The sequence below is a fragment of the Amyelois transitella genome, chromosome 17 (assembly GCF_032362555.1).
Source record: "Amyelois transitella isolate CPQ chromosome 17, ilAmyTran1.1, whole genome shotgun sequence".
In the NCBI taxonomy this organism is placed as follows: domain Eukaryota; kingdom Metazoa; phylum Arthropoda; class Insecta; order Lepidoptera; family Pyralidae; genus Amyelois; species Amyelois transitella.
The window spans coordinates 7,314,891-7,334,433 of record NC_083520.1 but is presented as its reverse complement, the minus strand read 5'-3'; the positions used below and the strand labels follow the sequence as shown (position 1 = coordinate 7,334,433).

Sequence of the window (19,543 nt, the reverse complement as noted above, 5' to 3'; positions counted from 1 at the left end):
TTGTGTCGTGGTTTATTTTCCGACATTTTCTCAAACTGCAAACCCGACGGTTTCTGGTAGTTTTGATCTGATCTAGTAGTTCCGTCAGGACGTCTTTGATTTGATCAAGGTAGGTATGTTCGTCTAGTAGGCAATTCCATTCGCATTATAAGTACTAATGTTAATATTATATCGATTTTTTTTGGAACTGGGATTCGAAATGTTTGATCGAAATCCCGTTACTCTTATAAGTAGGAATAATAACATCTTGAATAGCAGACGAAAGAAATATAATAACAAAATGACATACCTACCTAAGTATTTCAATTAAAAACTGAAGTTGGTTCTGTTGTCTATAAAATATTCTTGTTCATGTTAATTTATGCGAAGTCAATAACGCATTTTTATAGAACAAGTTATCGTCCGCTAATCCTTTTGCATACTTATATTGTTGTTTATTGCAAATCCCGCAAGAAAAGATCTTTTCCTGAACACGCGTTTTTCTTATAAACCAATTTGTAATGCAACTAGTTGTGCCACCCGTTATGAGATATGTAATTCTGATAGCACAACACTTTCAACATTGGGCATCTATTGTCGTGTCTAATTCGAAAATCGGTCGTGTACAGATAATAAGGCGTGTAGAGCGGACTAAGATTTTTCTTTTTACCAGTGTAAACATGGCTTAACTCTTCAATACGAATATGCAATGTAATAATCTTGATATTTTTGAACTGTCCATCACATAATTAAGTATACAGCCTTCACCAGATATTATCTGTTTAGTGCTGCTTGCATCCATAACATGAATTTAATTTCCGAGATCTGTTAAGACATAAAAATAAACCTTATACGTTTGTCTTTAAAGTATAAATTGAAATACATAGTTAAGAAAAATCATGCTTCGCATAGGTACTTATTTCTCCATTATTCAAGACTAATTTGAAATGACATTTGTGTCGTCTGATTTGTTGAGGTAAAGTTAAAGAAATATTTGTACTTAATATAATAATGCTGAAAAAGATAATGTAAGTCTTCCTTCTCTTTACTTTTATTGAAAATGACTTACCTACACATTTTGTTCTAAAATATCACGTCTTTATTCCTTACGAGGTAGACAATGCCAGTTAGTAGATTCAGGGACAGGTTATAAGCATAGATATATAGATAAAACTCTTTATTGCATCATAAGAATTGCATCAAACCAGCACAAAACAGATAGAGATGGTAAGTACTTACAAAGGCAGACTTATCGCTAATGCAATCTCTTCCAGTTAGCCTTTGGGTGGAAGGAAACCAAACAGGAGATTGGCGTTGGCGCAGATGCGTGAGCATTGATCCTATAGGTATTATTACATACTTCTTACTTAACCTTTTTATAAAAGAGATTTGGAAAAGAACCACTTCCTTTTTCTTCTGCGTCACTTCTTTGCGACTTCGGAATCTACCTACTTACTAGTGTTCTTAAGATTTTGTTGAAAACGTAGTTGGGGGAATGCTGAAAGTTTTAAATTTGATATTTATTTATTGGTGCAAAGTCACGTGTAAGCTTTGATAAGAAATACTTATTTGCACAGATAAGTCACATTTTATGTTTCCATTCCAAACGAAAAGTTCCAAATGTACTTTTAAAAAGAACCTTTGAGATTGTGAATAAATCGGATAGTTAATGTTTTTAAACGAGAACCCTTTTTGGCGTCTATTCAAATTTAAAAATAGAAGTTAGGAGGGCGTGTGCGTGCTTCTGAGTGGGCCGAACCTCGGCCTTCTATTGGTTAGTCGGGCGCCAATCACGACGACGGGCTGGCCTAGCCGTGATTACGCTTTTCCACGCATAATGTGGAAAACGTGGAAAACAATTTTTTTTAGGTATCTAGCATTATATTCAAATAGTTATTTGTAAAATAATGCTTAGTACCTACAAAACTACTATGTACCTATGTGTAAATTAATGTGAGCTCACATTAATTTTTATTTTACATATCAACTCATCAATTTTTTGCATGATAGAGCTGTTTATTATCTTGGATATCAATTGAAAATTAGTTCAGTGTCAGTCTGTAATCTACCCTTAAAACGTATGTATTAATTTTCGCCAACCTTACTTATCAATTTACATTCGTTGTACAATGAAATACAAAAAGTACCTACTCTTGATTTAACTCAGTTTTAATATAAATGAATACTAACATTGGCCGTGTGGTTCCCGGCACCATTACAAAAGAATAGGACCACTCCATCTCTTTCCCACGGATGTCGTAAGAGCCGACTAAGGGATAGACTTGGGATTCCTCTTTAATGTAAATCCCTGCCAATCTAAGGTCTGCCGCGCCGATGGATGCATGGCTAGGGGCGAGCCTAGTCTCGAGCGTGCCACTTCCGCCATGGGGTTGGGCGACCCCCAGGTAATGGCTAGCCTTACCCTGGCATGCGGGGCTCTGCTGGGGCGGACAAAATTTTTCCCTAGCGTCTCGTGGGAATCGCATTATGAACCTTAAAAAGCATATAAATGGCGGCGATGGTGTCCGCACCCCATCACGTCTCGTTCCCGGCGGGAGCGGTATGCGGTCTGCTGAAAGCCGCTTTGCGACGATGAATGTAAGAGGAGGAATGAAGGATAAGATTGAGGAAGTATGCCAGATGATGGATGAAAGACGTTTGGATGTGTTGTGCGTGAATGAAACGAAGCGGAAAGGATGCGACGCGACGCAGCACGGCCCTTACACGGCGTATTGGTCTGGAATTTCCAGTACCAGCCGAGGCTGTCAAGGGGTCGGTCTAATTCTTTCTGCACGAATGGCTGAGTGCGTGAATGAGTATGAGTGTGTCAGCCCTCGTCTTCTATGGATTAGGCTGAAAGTTGGAATCACTCGGATCTTCGTTCTAGGTGTTTATGCACCTTGGGATGTGGGTTCGAGGGGTACAACATCAGCAAAAAGCGAAAACGAGGAGTTCTGGAATAGTGTAAGAGAAGTATTGAAAGTTACCAAGCCAAATGAGAAGATTATTATGTTAGGTGATTTTAATGGATGGGTGGGTGTAAAGCGTGATGGATATGAAAAGGTGCTTGGTGCGTTTGGTGACGAAAAGGTGAATGATAATGGAAGAAGTGTATTAGAAATTTGTCTAGAGTGGGATCTTTTTGTGTCGAACTCAATGTTTCAACATAAAGAGATCCACACCTACACAAGAGTGGAAGGTATTTTAAAAAGTATGATAGACTTTGTGATTGTAGATGAAAGATTGAAGAACAAAGTGCTGGATACCCGTGCATATCGCGGTGCTGGCATTGACTCGGACCATTTACTGGTGATATCCCGGATAAGGGGTATCTTCAATCGCTGGCGGCACAGGGTAAGGGAGCAAACCAGCGCTTTGGAAAGAGTAAAAGTAGAAAATTTGCAAGATATGGATGTAGGTAAGAAGTATATTAATAGACTGAAGGATGAATTTGAAGATTTAGAGGAAATGAGCGATATTGAAGATGGATGGAAGGAATTTAAAGAAAGAATTGTGAAAGTAGCTGTTGAAGTGTGTGGTGTAAGTAGAAGAAGGAAAGGAAAAAATCACAAAAATGCGTGGATGAGTAAAGATGTGCAAGAACTTGTGCGATTAAAGAAGAAAGCATGGCTGGATTTGTTAGCAGCAAAAGCTAACTTAAGAATGCAAGAGGTTATAGATGAAGATGTGAATGAAGCACGTAAGGAATATAAGAAAATGAAAGATTTGGTTAAGAAAGCTGTGATTAGAAAGAAAGAAGAGTATAAAGAGGATTTTGATAAAAGGCTATCAGAAGACTTTCAGTCAAATCTGAAAGTATTCTGGAAATCCGTAAGGTCAGCCCGAGGAAATACTATAACCAGAGAGCTGACTAGGATCAGATGCCAGGATGGTAGCGTTGTGAAAGGAGAAGAATGTGTACTAAAGATATGGAAGGACTATTTTGAAAGTTTATTTGAAAAAAAGGAAGGAAATAAGAAAGATTTCTGCTATAGCGAAGAAAAAGAGAATGAGATGGAAGGCGAAATTGAAATGTTCGAAATTGTGGAAGCACTTAAGAGTATGAAAGCGGGAAAGGCTGCTGGGTGTGATAGAGTGTCGGTCGAGATGCTTAAAGCAGGAAAAGGCGTAGTAGCTAGTCAGTTGTACTGCCTTTTCAATTTGTGTTGGAGAAGCGGCCGAGTACCAAAAGATTGGTGTAAGGCTGTTATCGTGCCACTTTACAAAGGAAAAGGGTCACAGCTGGACTGCAAAAATTATCGTGGTATAAGCCTGCTTAGCGTCGTCGGCAAATTGTATGCTAAGGTATTGATTAATAGAGTCAGGAATGAAACTGATGACAAAATATGGGATGCTCAAGCGGGATTTCGAAAGGGAATGGGATGTACTGATCAGGTCTTTTCCTTGCGGTGCATAGCCGAAAAGTTTTTGGCCAAGAGTCAAAAAGTCTATTGCACATTCGTAGATCTGGAAAAGGCCTATGACAGAGTTGAGAGGAATGAATTGTGGTCAGCACTTTCTATGCATGGGGTGAGCAGTCTCTTAATACGAGCACTGAAATCCTTATATGAGGATTCGAGTGCTTGTGTCAGGATAAACGGAGCGCACACTGAGTGGTTTAAGATTGAGAAAGGCGTTAGGCAAGGATGTGTTGCGTCACCGTGGCTGTTCAACCTATTTATGGATAGCTGTTTGACAGATTTGAAAGAGTCTAAAAGTGGATTAAGGATGAATGAGTTACTCGTCAAATGTCTGCTCTATGCCGACGATCAGGTTATACTGGCGTCATCAGCGGAGGAGTTACAGGAGATGGTAAACTGTATGCATGAAGCTTTAAAAGAGAAAGGAATGAAAGTGAACGTAAGTAAAACTAAAACACTGGTTTTTGAAATGGAGAAAGAAATGACAGCATGTAATATTTTGATTGGAGGAGAAAAAGTGGAGCAAGTGAAAGAGTTTGTATATCTAGGATCAAAGTTTACATCAGATGGCAAGTATGATAGTGATATTGAAAGGAGAGTGAACGCGGGGAACATGGTGAATGGAGCTTTGCATGCCTTTATGAGCAGTCAGAAACTATCCAAAAAGGCTCGACTGGCTGTGCACAGGGGCGTGTTGGTCCCGACATTAATGTATGGGAGTGAAAGTTGGGTATGGCAAAAGAAGCATGAAAGCAGAATAAATGCAGTGGAAATGAGAGCGTTAAGGAGTATGATGGGTGTGAAATTGAGTGACAGGATAAGGAACAGCGTGATAAGGGAATGTTGTGATGTGAAAGAAGATGTAGTTACAGGAATAGAAAAGGGTATGTTAAGATGGTTCGGTCATGTGGAGAGGATGAATGAAAGCAGGTTGACTAAGCAGATATACAAGGAGAGTGTGGAGGGAAAGGTCGGAGTGGGAAGACCTAGACGAACGTATCTTGATCAAATTAAGGACGTCCTGGTAAAGGGTCAGGTCAAAAGTACCCGAAACCGCCGAGCTTGTATGAAGAGAGTTATGAATGTGGACGAAGCGAAAGAAGTATGCAGAGATCGTGGCAAGTGGAAAGAGGTAGTCTCTGCCTACCCCTCCGGGAAAGAGGCGTGATTTTATGTATGTATGTATGTATGTACTAACATATCTACCAACTTGTCGAACATGATTGTATTCCGATAACTGCTGGATGTTTTGCTGTAGGTATCTTTGGTTCAAAATAAAGCTACTACATTCCAAGAATACTGACTCAATTTGCAAGTTTAACATTTAAAAACAGAACGCTGAATTCAGAAAAAAGCAAATCGATTTTTATTCATTTGTTGGTATTCCTTCAGCTTAATCACTCTATTTGGGTTCCAACAAGTTTGTGTGAGTTATTTATCGTATTTAAATACAATAACTTCATCAAAGTCCCAAACGAAGGCTTTACAGTGGAGATTAACACATAAATATTTATAATGTGCTTCACAAAGGGTCATAAAGCTTAATCTTTTTATCCTTAAATGGACATTTGAGTTCGATACATCAATAGTGTCTCGATAAGTTAACATTAAGTACCAACAAGTTTATGTTTATCCTTGCCGAGAAGCAAAAATAGTCTGAAATTTATGTTTTCCCTACCATACAAGGTCAAATACACTCAGGAGTTCAATTTGAAGGCTATATTCAGGGTCTGAGAACAATGGGACATACTTAGTATTTTTTGTATCAAACTTAGTGATTGAGTAAGAAAAAGATACCTACTACAAATATGATGCTAAAATAAAAACCAGTATTTCAGTTCAATTTCAATCCAGTTCCTTTAGGTATTTATCAATAACTAGCGACCCGCTCCACTGTCATACAGCATGTTATAAGTGAGTACTGCGGGGTTTACTGTCGAAAATGAATAATTAGTCTTGAGCATTTTTTGTTTGCAACTTCCGAATGCGAACCTGAACAATTTCCATCAATTACGAAATTAGGAGGAAAGTAGTATTTCAAAAATGCAAAAAATACTTAAATAAAACATATGCAAAGTCTCGCCCAACCGTGGGAGAAGTGGGCAGGTGTTCGTTTGTTCAAGAACGGACGCTGGCCGGCGCACACGACGCGATTTTAAAACATCAATATGCGTATTAAGCGTGTAAAATAATTTGTAATTTCGAAATTTGGATCTGTCTACCCCACAAGGGATAAAGATTTGATATTAGTTAGGATGTTAATGTTGGGGACAATTTTAATCATTAAGCCATACATACACAACGGAACGTGGCCTTTCAATCTTTTCAAAACTAAACAAAACTTAAGTAACTATAACACAGATTATACAGATTCTACTTCTGGGGCAACGAAAAATAAAAATATTATCCCTTTTCTTAAGTTATGATCCCGATTTTGATTAACTTAGTATCTGTGTATATAAGAAAGTACTAACTTTTCATACAGTTCTTATTCAAAGTTTCAATTTTCAAATAACGTAAGTATTTGTTTTGTTATAAATAAATCAAGAAAAAAACTTAAATAAAAAAGGGCTATCGTACTGATTGTTCAATAAATTAATTAATTACCATTTCTAAAATACAGTTCTTAATTTAAAAATCAAATTTGCATGTAGTATGCTTCGCACCTCTAGTTGGCGAGTTTCATAGCCCTAATGATTTGTCACAATACCGTGTCTCGACGCAGCGGTACCTATAACGGTATTGCCGTTTTAATCTTTTTACTTTTTTATTGGCCTAGTAATTTATTTTACTACAAACACAACTGGCCAGTCCGCGTCGTCCTTTTGATTCTTTTTTTCAGTCTTTATCTGCACTTCATCTATTTTGTAGTGCGTAAACATGCAACTTCTTCGCTTTTTTATTGCATGTAGCAGTAACGGGCCTTGCAAGTATTAATTTAAATTTAAACTTCGAATTTTATGGAAATGATCCTTCTATAACGTATGTTATGCACTAAAGTCACGGTTATAAAATTATATTTTTATTATGAATCAAGTATTGTAAATTTACATATTTTTCTGAATAACTTATATCTAGGTTAACAAAACTTAATTTTAGTGCAGAGTTTTAACATACTGACTATGAATTAGAAGTGGGCCCTGCGCATAGAGTCTGCCTTAAAACGAGCATTTTATTAATTTATGTAAGTAAGTACAAGGAAAAAAAATAGAACCTAAACTTAAAAGAAAGAAAAGAGAAAGAGAGATATCATTGTAATTGTGACGCGCGTTATTATAACGAAATTATTCGTCCTATCCGTCATTTAGTATGAAACTCATGCGCACACGACTCCACCCGACCACGCCCGAAGACTCCCGAAGCGTTCGTGGGAAAACACGGCAGGTGTTACCAATCCGAAGCGCTTCTTACTGAGTAAACACTCAACGTATACAAAATTATAACCGCACCGTAGCGTATGTGTAAATGGAAAACATATTTTGTGTGCTTAATGATACTGCTCACTTTTTTGGAGCGTCTCAGTTAACGTGCGTCGAAGTTTTTGCGAGGTTTTTTTATCATCTAAATATGGCTTGTTTTATGTTATTTAAATTTATTGAGTCACCCTTAATTGGTGCGGGCAAATGAAGTGCGGTCGTTAAAATCGACGCGTGACCTTTTGCGGTTTAAGCTCATGCGCATTGCGCTTACTCGTAAAATACCTACTTAAATTGCTTGATATAAATGGCAGTTAACAAGTGATACTCGTTGCTACATTAGTTAATTACTTTCCTGTTCAGCACTTGATGAATGATTCAATTAATTTTATTGAAAACTTTTTATTGTAGTTAAGTACGGTATAGTCATTTACAATATTTGCTCAACTGGTCTGATTGCTTTTTCTAATAACGTACATAATAATAGATATTATTATGAAATGAAGATTCAGAGATAATGCTGCTAGCTGAAAATTTACTAACCATTTGTTCATAAGTAATTTTGAAAGATATTGCGCAATCACATACGGTCTGCCAAGAAACAAGCGTAGACAAAGCCCCAAGGAAAGGCCAGAAAGGTAAGCTGAAGAACAACACTTCTGCTCGTATCTACGTAATGATCACAAATAAAAAATAAACTGACTGACCAGTGTTTCCTAAAACATGGAATTGGTACCGAATCAAAATAGTAAAGCAATGTCCCTTACTGTATACGTTTGACTATATCTATCCTATTATCACATTTTTTATTAGAACTAGCCCTTACCCGTAGCTCCGACTGCGAAAATCTTTAACTCTCACTATAAATATGGGTAACTCACACAAGAAACATAAGTAGTTTATGCCAATTTTTAATTTTCTTCGAGTAGTTTTTCCGGCAATGCATTGTTTGTCAGTCAGTCAGTAACACTTAGACACAACAACATCGATAACTTTTTTTATCATGGAGTACATAAAAATAACTTTGAGAAACTCTGGTCTAGATCATTAGACTCATTAAAAGAACAAGAAAGTGAGAAAATAGCAATCACGTACTGTGCGTGCCAATAATTTCTTTGATTATCCCCCTAGTACTGGTACCACAAATTATACTCGATATTAAGTACCAACTCTTGTTCTATACCCAGGTGTCGACATATAATAACCTATTACTAAAGCAATAGCTACTGGAATAGTGACCGCTGAAATTAGTAAGCTATTATATTCTGTCTTAAGACTAAAAAGTATAATAGATTTAAGCATACATATAATATTAAAAATAAAATATATATACATATGCCTCTTCCGATAAGATGATAGAGTCACAGCCTATCCCTTCTATCAACAGATATAATAATCTATTTCAAAATATATAATAATACCTATATACTGTTATAATAATTCCAGTCTGCAAAATACCACATGACACCTCCTTGAAGGACATAATGTCACCCTTAATAATTATAGTCTCGCAGTAAATCATTTGTAATAATATAACATACCGCCAACACGCTATTCTTTCTTTGGGAACAAATGTGTATAATCCAGTTCTCTTTCTAAGAATACAGCAATGTTGAAGTAAAAATAGCACATGTTATTATGCCTCATTTAGTGGCGACTGTCACAATATTCGCGCAAAAGACCTATTTATAAACATTTCTATAAATAGTTGTCGCTTTGGCTTTATCTCATTAAAATAAATAATGCGTACTAGGAAGGCAGAATACGTATTGGTGTATTATTATACGAATACGAGTATTATTATTGTATATTAAGTTAATTTGCCAGTTATGGTTAAAGTAATAATGACAACAACTTATTCCATATTCTGAATATAAGTTTTTGAACACGATAAATATTCAAAATGTAAATCTTATTTTATTTCCTCTCCAAATTTCTAAATACAAAACTGTAGGTAATTTGCTGCTTAATAAATTTTTAACGTAGTAATTAGTTAATAAAAGTTAGCGAACTGTTGCTAAATATTTTTTTTATACAGGTAATGCTAAGTAAATTTTTACGTAGTAATTAGTTAATAAAAGTTATTGAACTGTTGCTAAGTAAATTTTTTTACACAGGTTGAGTTACCCTCGAAGTAGGTTTGAAACTTGAAACTTTTATACTTACTTTTATTTTTTACGCCTTGAAATTTAATTTACTGTAGTGGTACGATATCTTGGTATGTATTTTTATTGCTTTCTTTTATTGCTCCTATATTGCTAGCTAGGTTTTCTCTATGTGTAAGTTAAATTGTTTTCTACCTGAAGAGACAGACAATTTAGAAGAAATTTTATTATTTCTTTTTTCTATCATTTCTTGTTACTAAGCTGTAAGTCTTCCGAAATTATAAATAAATGCTGTAGTGTTTGCTTTTTCGACAAAAATATTTAGTATTAATAATAAAATAAGTCATTTTTTATATAAATCAGCCCCGAATCGTAAGTGCTTACGTGACGCAGAAGTGCCCATAACATTAGCGGCATTACCTCGCTGTATTGCTTTTTTATCATCTTATAAGAAAACACATACCTAATATTTATCTTTAAATGAGTATTAAAAGATAAACACATAGAACATAGAAGGATTTTAACTTATTCTTGGTAAAATATGAATGTATGATATTCTCTCTTTTTGCAGAGCACCCAAACCCCAGTAGCAGTTTGACAAGTGAGCGTAATTACGTCGTCCAGCGTTTCACGTTCACTGTGGTTACGCCCAAAACAGGGGTGCCACCAGATAACATTTTGATATATTTTGAGTACATTTTGATCTGCTTCTCTCTATGAAACGTATTAAATGAATTATCGTTTTAAGCAGAACACTGTAATATGTTGATCGTTGCCCATGCCTCCTACAAATATTCATCTGCCTGTACCTAACCTTAATTGGACCATCTAGTGGGTGATTTTCTAAAGCTAGATGCGTTGGTTTAATTCTAGAAATTGTGGTGGGAGCAAGGTTTCGGTTTTGAACTCACCAGAGGGGAAATCTTCTGCCAGGCTAAGTGTCATACCTGGAGAACCACGGCTGCGACATTGACGATGTGTCGAATGTTGTATAATGTGGTCCGGTGTGACATACTTTCCTTTTGACCTAATCTTGCCTTGGTTGCTTATTGGGCTATGGAACGCGCAATTTGATTTGTGTAATCACACAAGGAATAAGGCCTCTATCCTTACATTAATCTTTACCTAAAGCTCAGCCAATCAACTTCCTACAGTGCGAGTGCGTAGAACCTATCAATTGGACAATGCATTTGAACATCAGACAGTAGGTAAACTCTTTATTACTCTACTTACTCTATTTTGGTACCTACTTTCGGTACTTCTATTAAAAGTATTATGTAAAGAAAATTCTTTGCCAAATTATAACTTTTCGTAATCTTTATAAAGTAACATTTCATATTTGCCAACCCTGCTTTAGCCACACTTAAAAAAGACCCGTCCATAATAATTATTGATGCACAGAGAAAATGTCATTTGCCCAAGGCACCTATCAAATCAATGGATATTTTTAAAGACCATCTTACTCGTACACTGTACTTTCATAAATGATTATTACATTCGGTAGGCGTCATATTTTGCAAACGTCAATAGCAGCTTCTTTCTGTAAATAGCTACTGAATATTTATAAATTTGTAACTTATGTTTGTGGTTATGATAAGTATATAGAATACCACAGGTGTAAAATAATTAATCTATTAGATAACTTGTACCAAAATGTTTTTTTTTAATTTCTTAATTTGTAAATTTAGACTGTAAAAACAGCCCTTAGTAATATCAATTGATTTCCAAATTTTATCTCCAATTACCATTATTTAATAATCTTTAAAATATATAAAACTAATAAGTTAGATTAGCCTGCTTGAGCCGCCAGTCAATAGAGAAATTTTAATGTAACTTTTTTTTACTTTAACTCATAACAGGTTATTCCATTATCACATTATCATAATCGGTAACCGCCGTCACAGGGGTGGTAACGGTCGCATAGTGCACAGGGCGTAACGCGATATTTTACCACCGGAACAGGTATTATAACAGGTAACAGGTAAGTAACAGGTAGGTATGTATGTGTCGGAGCGTCCCTGCAAAGGTCGCGCTTTTATCGCTCTATCTAACGGCTAAGGGTGACTTTTAATTAGGTACTTGTTACGTATTGCAACCTGACTGCGAGATCAATTACCCTAGCTCATTTGTCTGTTCTATTGAATCTATATGTTTTATTTCTTTATATTCTTTGCATAATATTTTTTTATTTATTAGTTCAGTGGACTAAGATATTGTGTCTTATTTAAGAAGGTCTACAAAATGAAGATTGAAATAACTACTTTAACAATTCCTTGTTTTAAAATGACTAATCAAGAAATAGGCTTTTAGATTCCAGTGACTTCAGATTAGATAACACCTAAAAGCTACGATAATAAAACCAACCCTATTATCAAAGAATAATAAATAATAGCTTATCACTTCACCCTCAGAAACAAACCCTGATCTTAAACATACCTTAATCGATAAAATTAATTGGGATCCGATCTTCCGCGATGAAAAAAAGCTGGCACACGTGGTCACTACCGTTCATTTACGAACGCGAATTATGCGTAGTAGTACGGCAGGTGGCAGGTGGGCCTGGGAACCCAGGGTTGGGCTGCGTTCCCACGGCAGCGTCATTCAGCTCGCCACACCTGCGCCCCTTAACGGGGATGGTGCGCACACACACGCCTGCCACGCGGAGGAAAGCGCCGATTAGAAGGCGCGGTGTGTGCTCTCGTGGCGAGGTAGGGTTGCTGAGTTGGCGAAATTTGTTTCAGATGAAAATTTTAAAGGTAGACATTATTTTTGTGTAGGGATATGAATAAAATTTGAAAAACGCAGATAAAGTTTATTTCGGTGATTTTAGTAAGTAATGAATGTATGAAATTCATTTTGTCAATTATTCTAGATTTAATTTGCCGTTATATCAGGAATTTATCTAATCATTCATTACTATATGATTAATATCAGGAACTTATCTACTTCGGGTTTCGCCCATATAAATTTCCAACTACTTTACGGCTGAAAATCTTTCCGTTAAATTTTATTATATCAAGAATATGATACTCATTAACACAAATGTTTATTCATTGTAAAAAAAAATTACAAATATTTTCTCATTGCCATATGAATGTATAATGGTTGCTATTTTCCGATCGACAACCCTAAAAGAAGCGCGCGTATGTGCGCGTGTGTGCGCACGCGGCTATCTCCGGTTACAGGATTTACTCAAGTAAGTGTCCGTAGAAGGGCTGTTTATTTTCCTGCTGTGTCTAATGTTTGTCTGTGTGTGTGATTTACAAATGTTAGTTTATGATAACGACACCATGTTACATTTTCTTTGGCGTCTTGTTTAAATCTTATGGATAGTACCCGCATGCTGTAAATTACAATACATAATAGCTTCTACGATGGAATAAATATTTTGATTTGAAAATAAAACATAATATAGTTTTTTTAATATTATTTACCATCTTTATTTGTGATTGAAGACAAATACTTCAAACATTAAAAGAGCTTACTTATTTCTATTGAAAATAATTATTTTTTTTCAGTTTGTCGTGTTAAATGAATGATAACGTCCTAATAAAAATTCTATTGTGTAAATCAAACGTATTAGAAGTTCATTGCTATTCTGTTTGGTCGACAGGTTGATATGAAAGAAATATTAATATATTACTTGTATCAATACAGAGCCCGAGGTGAGCATACAAATGGTCGTAACAATGGGCGCCTTACAATCGGAATGTGTTGCCCGTGTTATAATCGCATGTGTAATGACCCTAAGGTCATGTGATATTAGGTATATGCGTATGCGTTGAATGTTGTGATTAGATTAAATAATTTATTGGTGTTCATGGTTAATTTTTTTGAAAAAATATTTCTATAACTACTTCTTCTTATCAACCCTGACAAGCCTAAAAAAACGCATCTTTTATTATGTTCATTCTGGAGATCAAAAAGGATGACAGATTATTAATATTTCAGTGCAAGTAGTTTGTGTTACTTGCTCATTTCAGTAGAACAGAATTAATCATCTTTTATAATGTCATCATATTATGGCATGCGTCAACCCGCATAGGCCACTATCGGAATTTCAACCAGAGACGCGTGTCGGCCGTGCGCGGTGCGTATGCGCGCTAGCCATGTATTGTTTCCATCCACCCCTGTTTGCATTGGAAAATAACTTGATAAAGAGAGTTAATACAGTGACAAATTGGCTTCACCCCATTATGTAGCCATGACTAAAGTTATGCTTAATTTCCGGATGGAAATTAAGTTTTACTATATTACTTACCAACTGATTTAGTACCACTAAGGCAGCTATAGGTAAGTAGGTAATAATCTACCTCATAAAAAGAAAATTAAATGTAGCATGTAAGTTTTTTCAAATGGCTGCGATATAAAAACTTTGGATAGTCATAGTTAAATTATAATTAGGTAACAACTATCCATCTCAGACACCAAGCGACAAAGACTATATTGAAACCCTTTTCACAGCTCTAAGAACACAATAACCCATTGAAAATACCATAAACATTATCCCTTAAACTCGAGTCAACAGCGGGGAGCATTTAGGCGTGTGTAAAGCACGATTCACACACACAGTCGCTCTGATATAATACAAGCACAGTTTGATACGCTAACGTTCCATTATGTAACCCTACCCTTCGTTTCTGTGGGGACGAAGCAAAAAATATGAAGATTTTATATTCTTTTTTCGAATACTGGCTGGATGCACGTGGTTGAGTTGTGGTCTAACGATTTTTTTTCTTTTAATGGAAGTATTAAGTGTAAAATTCTTTGGAGAAGATATCAGTTACTGGTTTGGATTGCGTGGGCTGTGATGAGATGAATATAAATTAAGTTTTTGTGGTTTAATATCAAGATGCATACATATCTCATTGGTTGATTTAGTATTAGTTAGTTGAATAAACTTAGTTTTATTTTGGGTTCGATAGAAATTTATGTAAAAAAAAGCGTAGGGTCCGGCCGGTCGTGATTGAAAATGTTTAAAAAAAATAAAAGAGTGTCTAATGGAATATTCCAATAAGAATTACTTTCTTTCATTTCTTCTTTATCTCATTTCAAACTTATCACATTAGGTATATTAAGATGAGAGAAATATTTATAAACAATTTCATTAATATATTTGCAAGCTCATTATTACGTACTTATTTACTGTATATGTATAATTGAAATTAGAAGAATTGAAATTCTAATTAGATTTTAGACATGAAACACTTCATTGCATGAAAAACTGATTGTCAGTAACAGCCACAAAAATACAGCAATTGAATAATGTAATTGATTTAACCAAGAGTTGGTTTGGTTTGGTTAGTTTAATTTTTAAATAATAACACTTTTTACAATGAATTTCGTAGCACACTGCTACAAATGTGCTACGAAAATCGTAGCACCTTAATTACATAGACAAAACATGTTATGAGCAGAAATTTCTGTTCACAAAAGATGAAACTCTGTGTGCGCATGTTTATGGGTCTTATTCAGGAATCAATTGGTTCCGAGCTATGTATTTTTTATTGTTACCTATTTTGTATATTTAGTATGCAAATAAAATAAACGGAAACAAAGGTATTGAACAAAACAAACTTTCTACATTCGCCACGTAAAGGAAATGATTTATCAATAGAATTGCACATAGATGGCATCGCAGGAAGGGACCGCGGCGGAACCTATCTATCTCTAGCCAGGTGCAGGTTTCGTTCTAGATCGCTATAGCCTGCGGGCTAGATTGTGTTAGATGCTGAACGAGGAATGATTTCTTTGGGGTCGTTGCCCTGAGTTGTATGGAGTTTAGTTAAAGTGGAAATTATATGTGTTTTAAAGTGTTGATCAGTTATGGTATATTGAATTGTGGGAATATTTTGTTGAGTGTTTGCATTTATTGAAAAGAATGTTTTTTTTTTAATGATAAACATCTCTACAATAAAAGTTTTGTTCTTTTGTAGATTCAGGTCATAGGTAAAAATGTTATTCGTTATTATCAGTAGGTCCTATCATATGACGGTTTTCTAAATACTTATATCTCATTTATATATTATTTTTTATCACCGAATTAGATTTCTTCACTAAATCTTAAAAACATTTTATGTTCATAAAATTATCCAGCCTAGTTCTATAGCTTCATTCTCTGAAGTATGAAAAACACAAATCACGCTTGTATAATCCCATGTTATTCATCAATAGAGCCGGCGTAATTTAGCAACTTCTAAGACGCGCCGTCAAAGCCTATTCGTAGAACTGTTAAGTAAAAACCAGTCTCTTCGTAGCGCGCGCTACCGCTCGTGCTGCGCGCGCGCCGACCCGCTCCCGAAGCACGCGCGGTATCGCAGAAGAGGGGCAGGGCTCGGGGACCCTATATAAAACCCGCTGCCCTACCTGATTCAATCATTCCCGACTAAAGCCCGTGCGCGCACGTTGCCTCTCTCCGCTCGCGCAACCTTGTAAATACGTAGTTTAATTCGTTAGACTAAGTTTAGTAAACATTAACATGTGTTTGGCTAAAGAGACCCAATCGCCCCAGAAGGAGGCTGTGTCACCAAGGTCGCCATGGGCGAAGCTTCTTAACCGTCAGGTAAGATTTTTAATTGATTATTTTTATTTCTTAATATTTTCTTTTTTAATCTTGTTAAATTTACCACAGATTCTCCACTCTCCATTATCATCAACATTTTAACAAAAGCTAACAACAGTTCCTCTCGTAATAATATGGGGATTCCCACTGATTAAACCTTATTTTCAATTATATTAATGTTTATTCTCCATTCTTTACAGAGCTCTAAGCCACGACTTCCAAGAAAAGTGACATCCTCCACCAGGGTGAACTTAAATAAGTGCTGGTCGAAGCTTGGCGAGTTGATTTCCAATGCATCGCCACGTACTGACCTACCATCACATAAGACTGTATACTCCGAAGAGCCCATACTGGTGCCCTTCACTGACTTCTTCTATCCAGTGGAACCGGTCAAACCGGCAGCTACAGAAGACAACGACAACGCTGAGAATCAGAACATCCTCAACTCAAGTCGCTTCGAACTCATCTCACAAGATCCAGAGGTCGACAACTTGGCTAATGAGGTCCGAGAGATCTGCTACAACAGCGCAAACAAGAACTGCATCGTATGTAAACTTTATTAGTTCAAAACTAAATTTTTCTCTCCGGTAATAGTTATTGATTCTTAAAGCAGTGAAACAAAATCGTGTCTTCCAATCATAGATTTAGTGCGTGCTCGATCCAGAGTACAAAATCCAATGTCTTCCATTAGACGTAAGTGAACTTGACTGGTGTAAATCTCTGGTTTTCAACATACATTGTAAGTTTAGATTATTTTATCCATACTTTAAATGGTTTTAACTTGTCGATGTATCTTATACTACTAGAGATTTCTTACCAAATCGAGTTTACACTTAGAAACGCAGCAGATACAATGTGTATTCCTATTGGATGGTCATGTGATTTAAGTTTATAGTTTCTTGTGATCTTTAGTAGTATTTTCATCTCTGTTTACACGCTGTACCTGCTTCGTGGTAGTTTTTGATTGTAACAGTATAACAGCAAGTTTGGTAGACAGCTTTAATATCACCTGCACTGTAATTATCATCGCACGAGTCTTTGGCTATCTTCTAAACTTCATTCTTTGGCAGAATTTCGCGATTCAGCTTGTATTTTAATTATATCTTGATCGATGTCTTCCATTAATATTTAGAAGAGTTTATTATCTTGACTGTGATATTTAATGATAAAAATCCAAGCTTTAATTAGAATTTAAGCAGAGTTTATCAGAAATTTATATCTTAGCTTTAGTAAGGAAATGCATCAAAGTATATCAATGTAATAGTTTTAAGGATATTCTTTGATGTATTTGAGAATCATATAAATGTGTGTGTATAATATGAATAATACATATCAATCACAAAAGCTTTAATAGTATGTAAGAGTACACTTGTAAGTAATTAGAATTACTGTAATATTCTGAAATGTAAGCGGAAGTGGGCCGAACGTGCCAATCTTTTAAATTTAAGACATTTATGTACTTAAAATAAGTTTTAGCTTTAATTAACTGTTCTTATAATCATAAGGTTTTTCATTTGTTTTTTTCTGAATTCTTCCATTTGTGTCAACTAAGTATAGATTTTTAGGCATTCATTCTTTTTATTTTTAAATAAGTTAAGCGTTAGACTGATATAGTTAAGGAACTGCAAGACTTTCGTTTGATCTCCAGTCTTAATCAATAAAGTTGTAATAAATAAACTGCTCACTTTTATTCCGTAATCCTATCAATTACCTAAATAAGTAGCTTACCGACAAACTGAGCGTTAGTCCCAGTTCAATCCTCACCTTTCTGGAGAGGAGCCTGGGGTTCGCCCATAATAACGTTTAAAGAACAATTCCTGTAAAGTTTAAAGATTTCATCAGATACATTTTACTTAGACAATAAATTACTTATGTCTCTAAACAATAGTATGGATGGAGAGATAAATAAACAAACGGACTCGACCAATGAGAGTATCTCTAACATATAGTTAAGACATGATTATAACTAACATTTGCGTACATACCAATCCTCGTATACCGCTTTGGGCGATTCACATATTATGCAATAGACTAAGGAATCGATTTACTAATGCTTGAAACTATAGGAATATATTAGGAATAAGAACACGTTGTTGCAACCAGTCGTAAAGTTTACAGTACTCTGCATTATCTGCAACGCTTAAAACATTTTCTTCCAACAAAGACGAATATTATGGTTGCCCAAGCACTTCTTCTGCCTATGATTATGTTGATGTGTGTTATCTGGATTTAACTGAAGAGCATCTCAACAAATTAGAACGTCTTTTTAACAATTGTATCAGGTTTATATTCTACCTTAGGAAGTACGATCACATTTCTAAATGTCTTAATACTATGGCAAAGGTATTTACTTACTTACACGACTGGTTGAAAACCAACAAATTAGTGCGCACAGTATAACAACTTTTTATTTGTTATTATATTAAATGTATATTGAAATTTAATTCAGTAGAAAATTAAAATACGGTCATGAGATATCGTTATGAGTTCACCTTTAAAATAAGTCTAATCCAAAAGTGCTATCAAAAGTTTGCCTGAAACAAGAATTCGGATCATTGTAACATGATTTGAAATGTCCGAGATAAATAAGGTACCGTTACGTGCGCATTTAATAGTTCCTTTAATGCAACGCGAAAGTTTGTATTCAGTTAAGAATTTCATGTTTATCTAAAAACATTTTTCTTCTTGATCAACTTTTACAATTTGCGAGGGAAATGAAGTCGACACACATTATATTTTTTCTTCGCTACCACAATAGTTTATTTTATTCTTAATTTTCCTTTCCTTGCTAAAATTTTACAAAAATATCTAATTAGTTTTCCACGTTGACATCCTCATGCACATTAATAAGAAATTTTTTGTGTGTTTCTAACTAATAAACTAAAAACTACTGGACTGAAAATTGGCACAGATATAGAATATCCTTTTTTTTCTAGGATTTCCCACGCAAGCGAAGCCTCGCACATAAAATAGTTCACAATTTAGTAAATATAAAATAATTTCGTGGTTAAGTTAAAAGTAATGCGACATTAATATCAGTTCAAAGACGCCGCAGCAAAG

The 19,543-nt window shown here is 35.3% G+C and overlaps 2 protein-coding genes across 2 annotated transcripts in view; both read left to right on the top strand.

Moving 5' to 3' along the window:
* The window catches only part of LOC106134231 (uncharacterized), a 163,465-nt gene that overhangs the window by 19,924 nt on the left and 123,998 nt on the right, over positions 1 to 19,543 (top strand). The gene's annotated exons all lie outside the window — the stretch shown is intronic.
* Positions 15,876 to 18,160, top strand: LOC106134272 (uncharacterized). Its single transcript, XM_013334272.2, has 2 exons — positions 15,876 to 16,483; positions 16,684 to 18,160. Exons 1-2 carry the CDS (start codon positions 16,400 to 16,402, stop codon positions 17,044 to 17,046), a joined length of 447 nt encoding a protein of 148 aa, XP_013189726.1. The 5' UTR covers positions 15,876 to 16,399; the 3' UTR covers positions 17,047 to 18,160.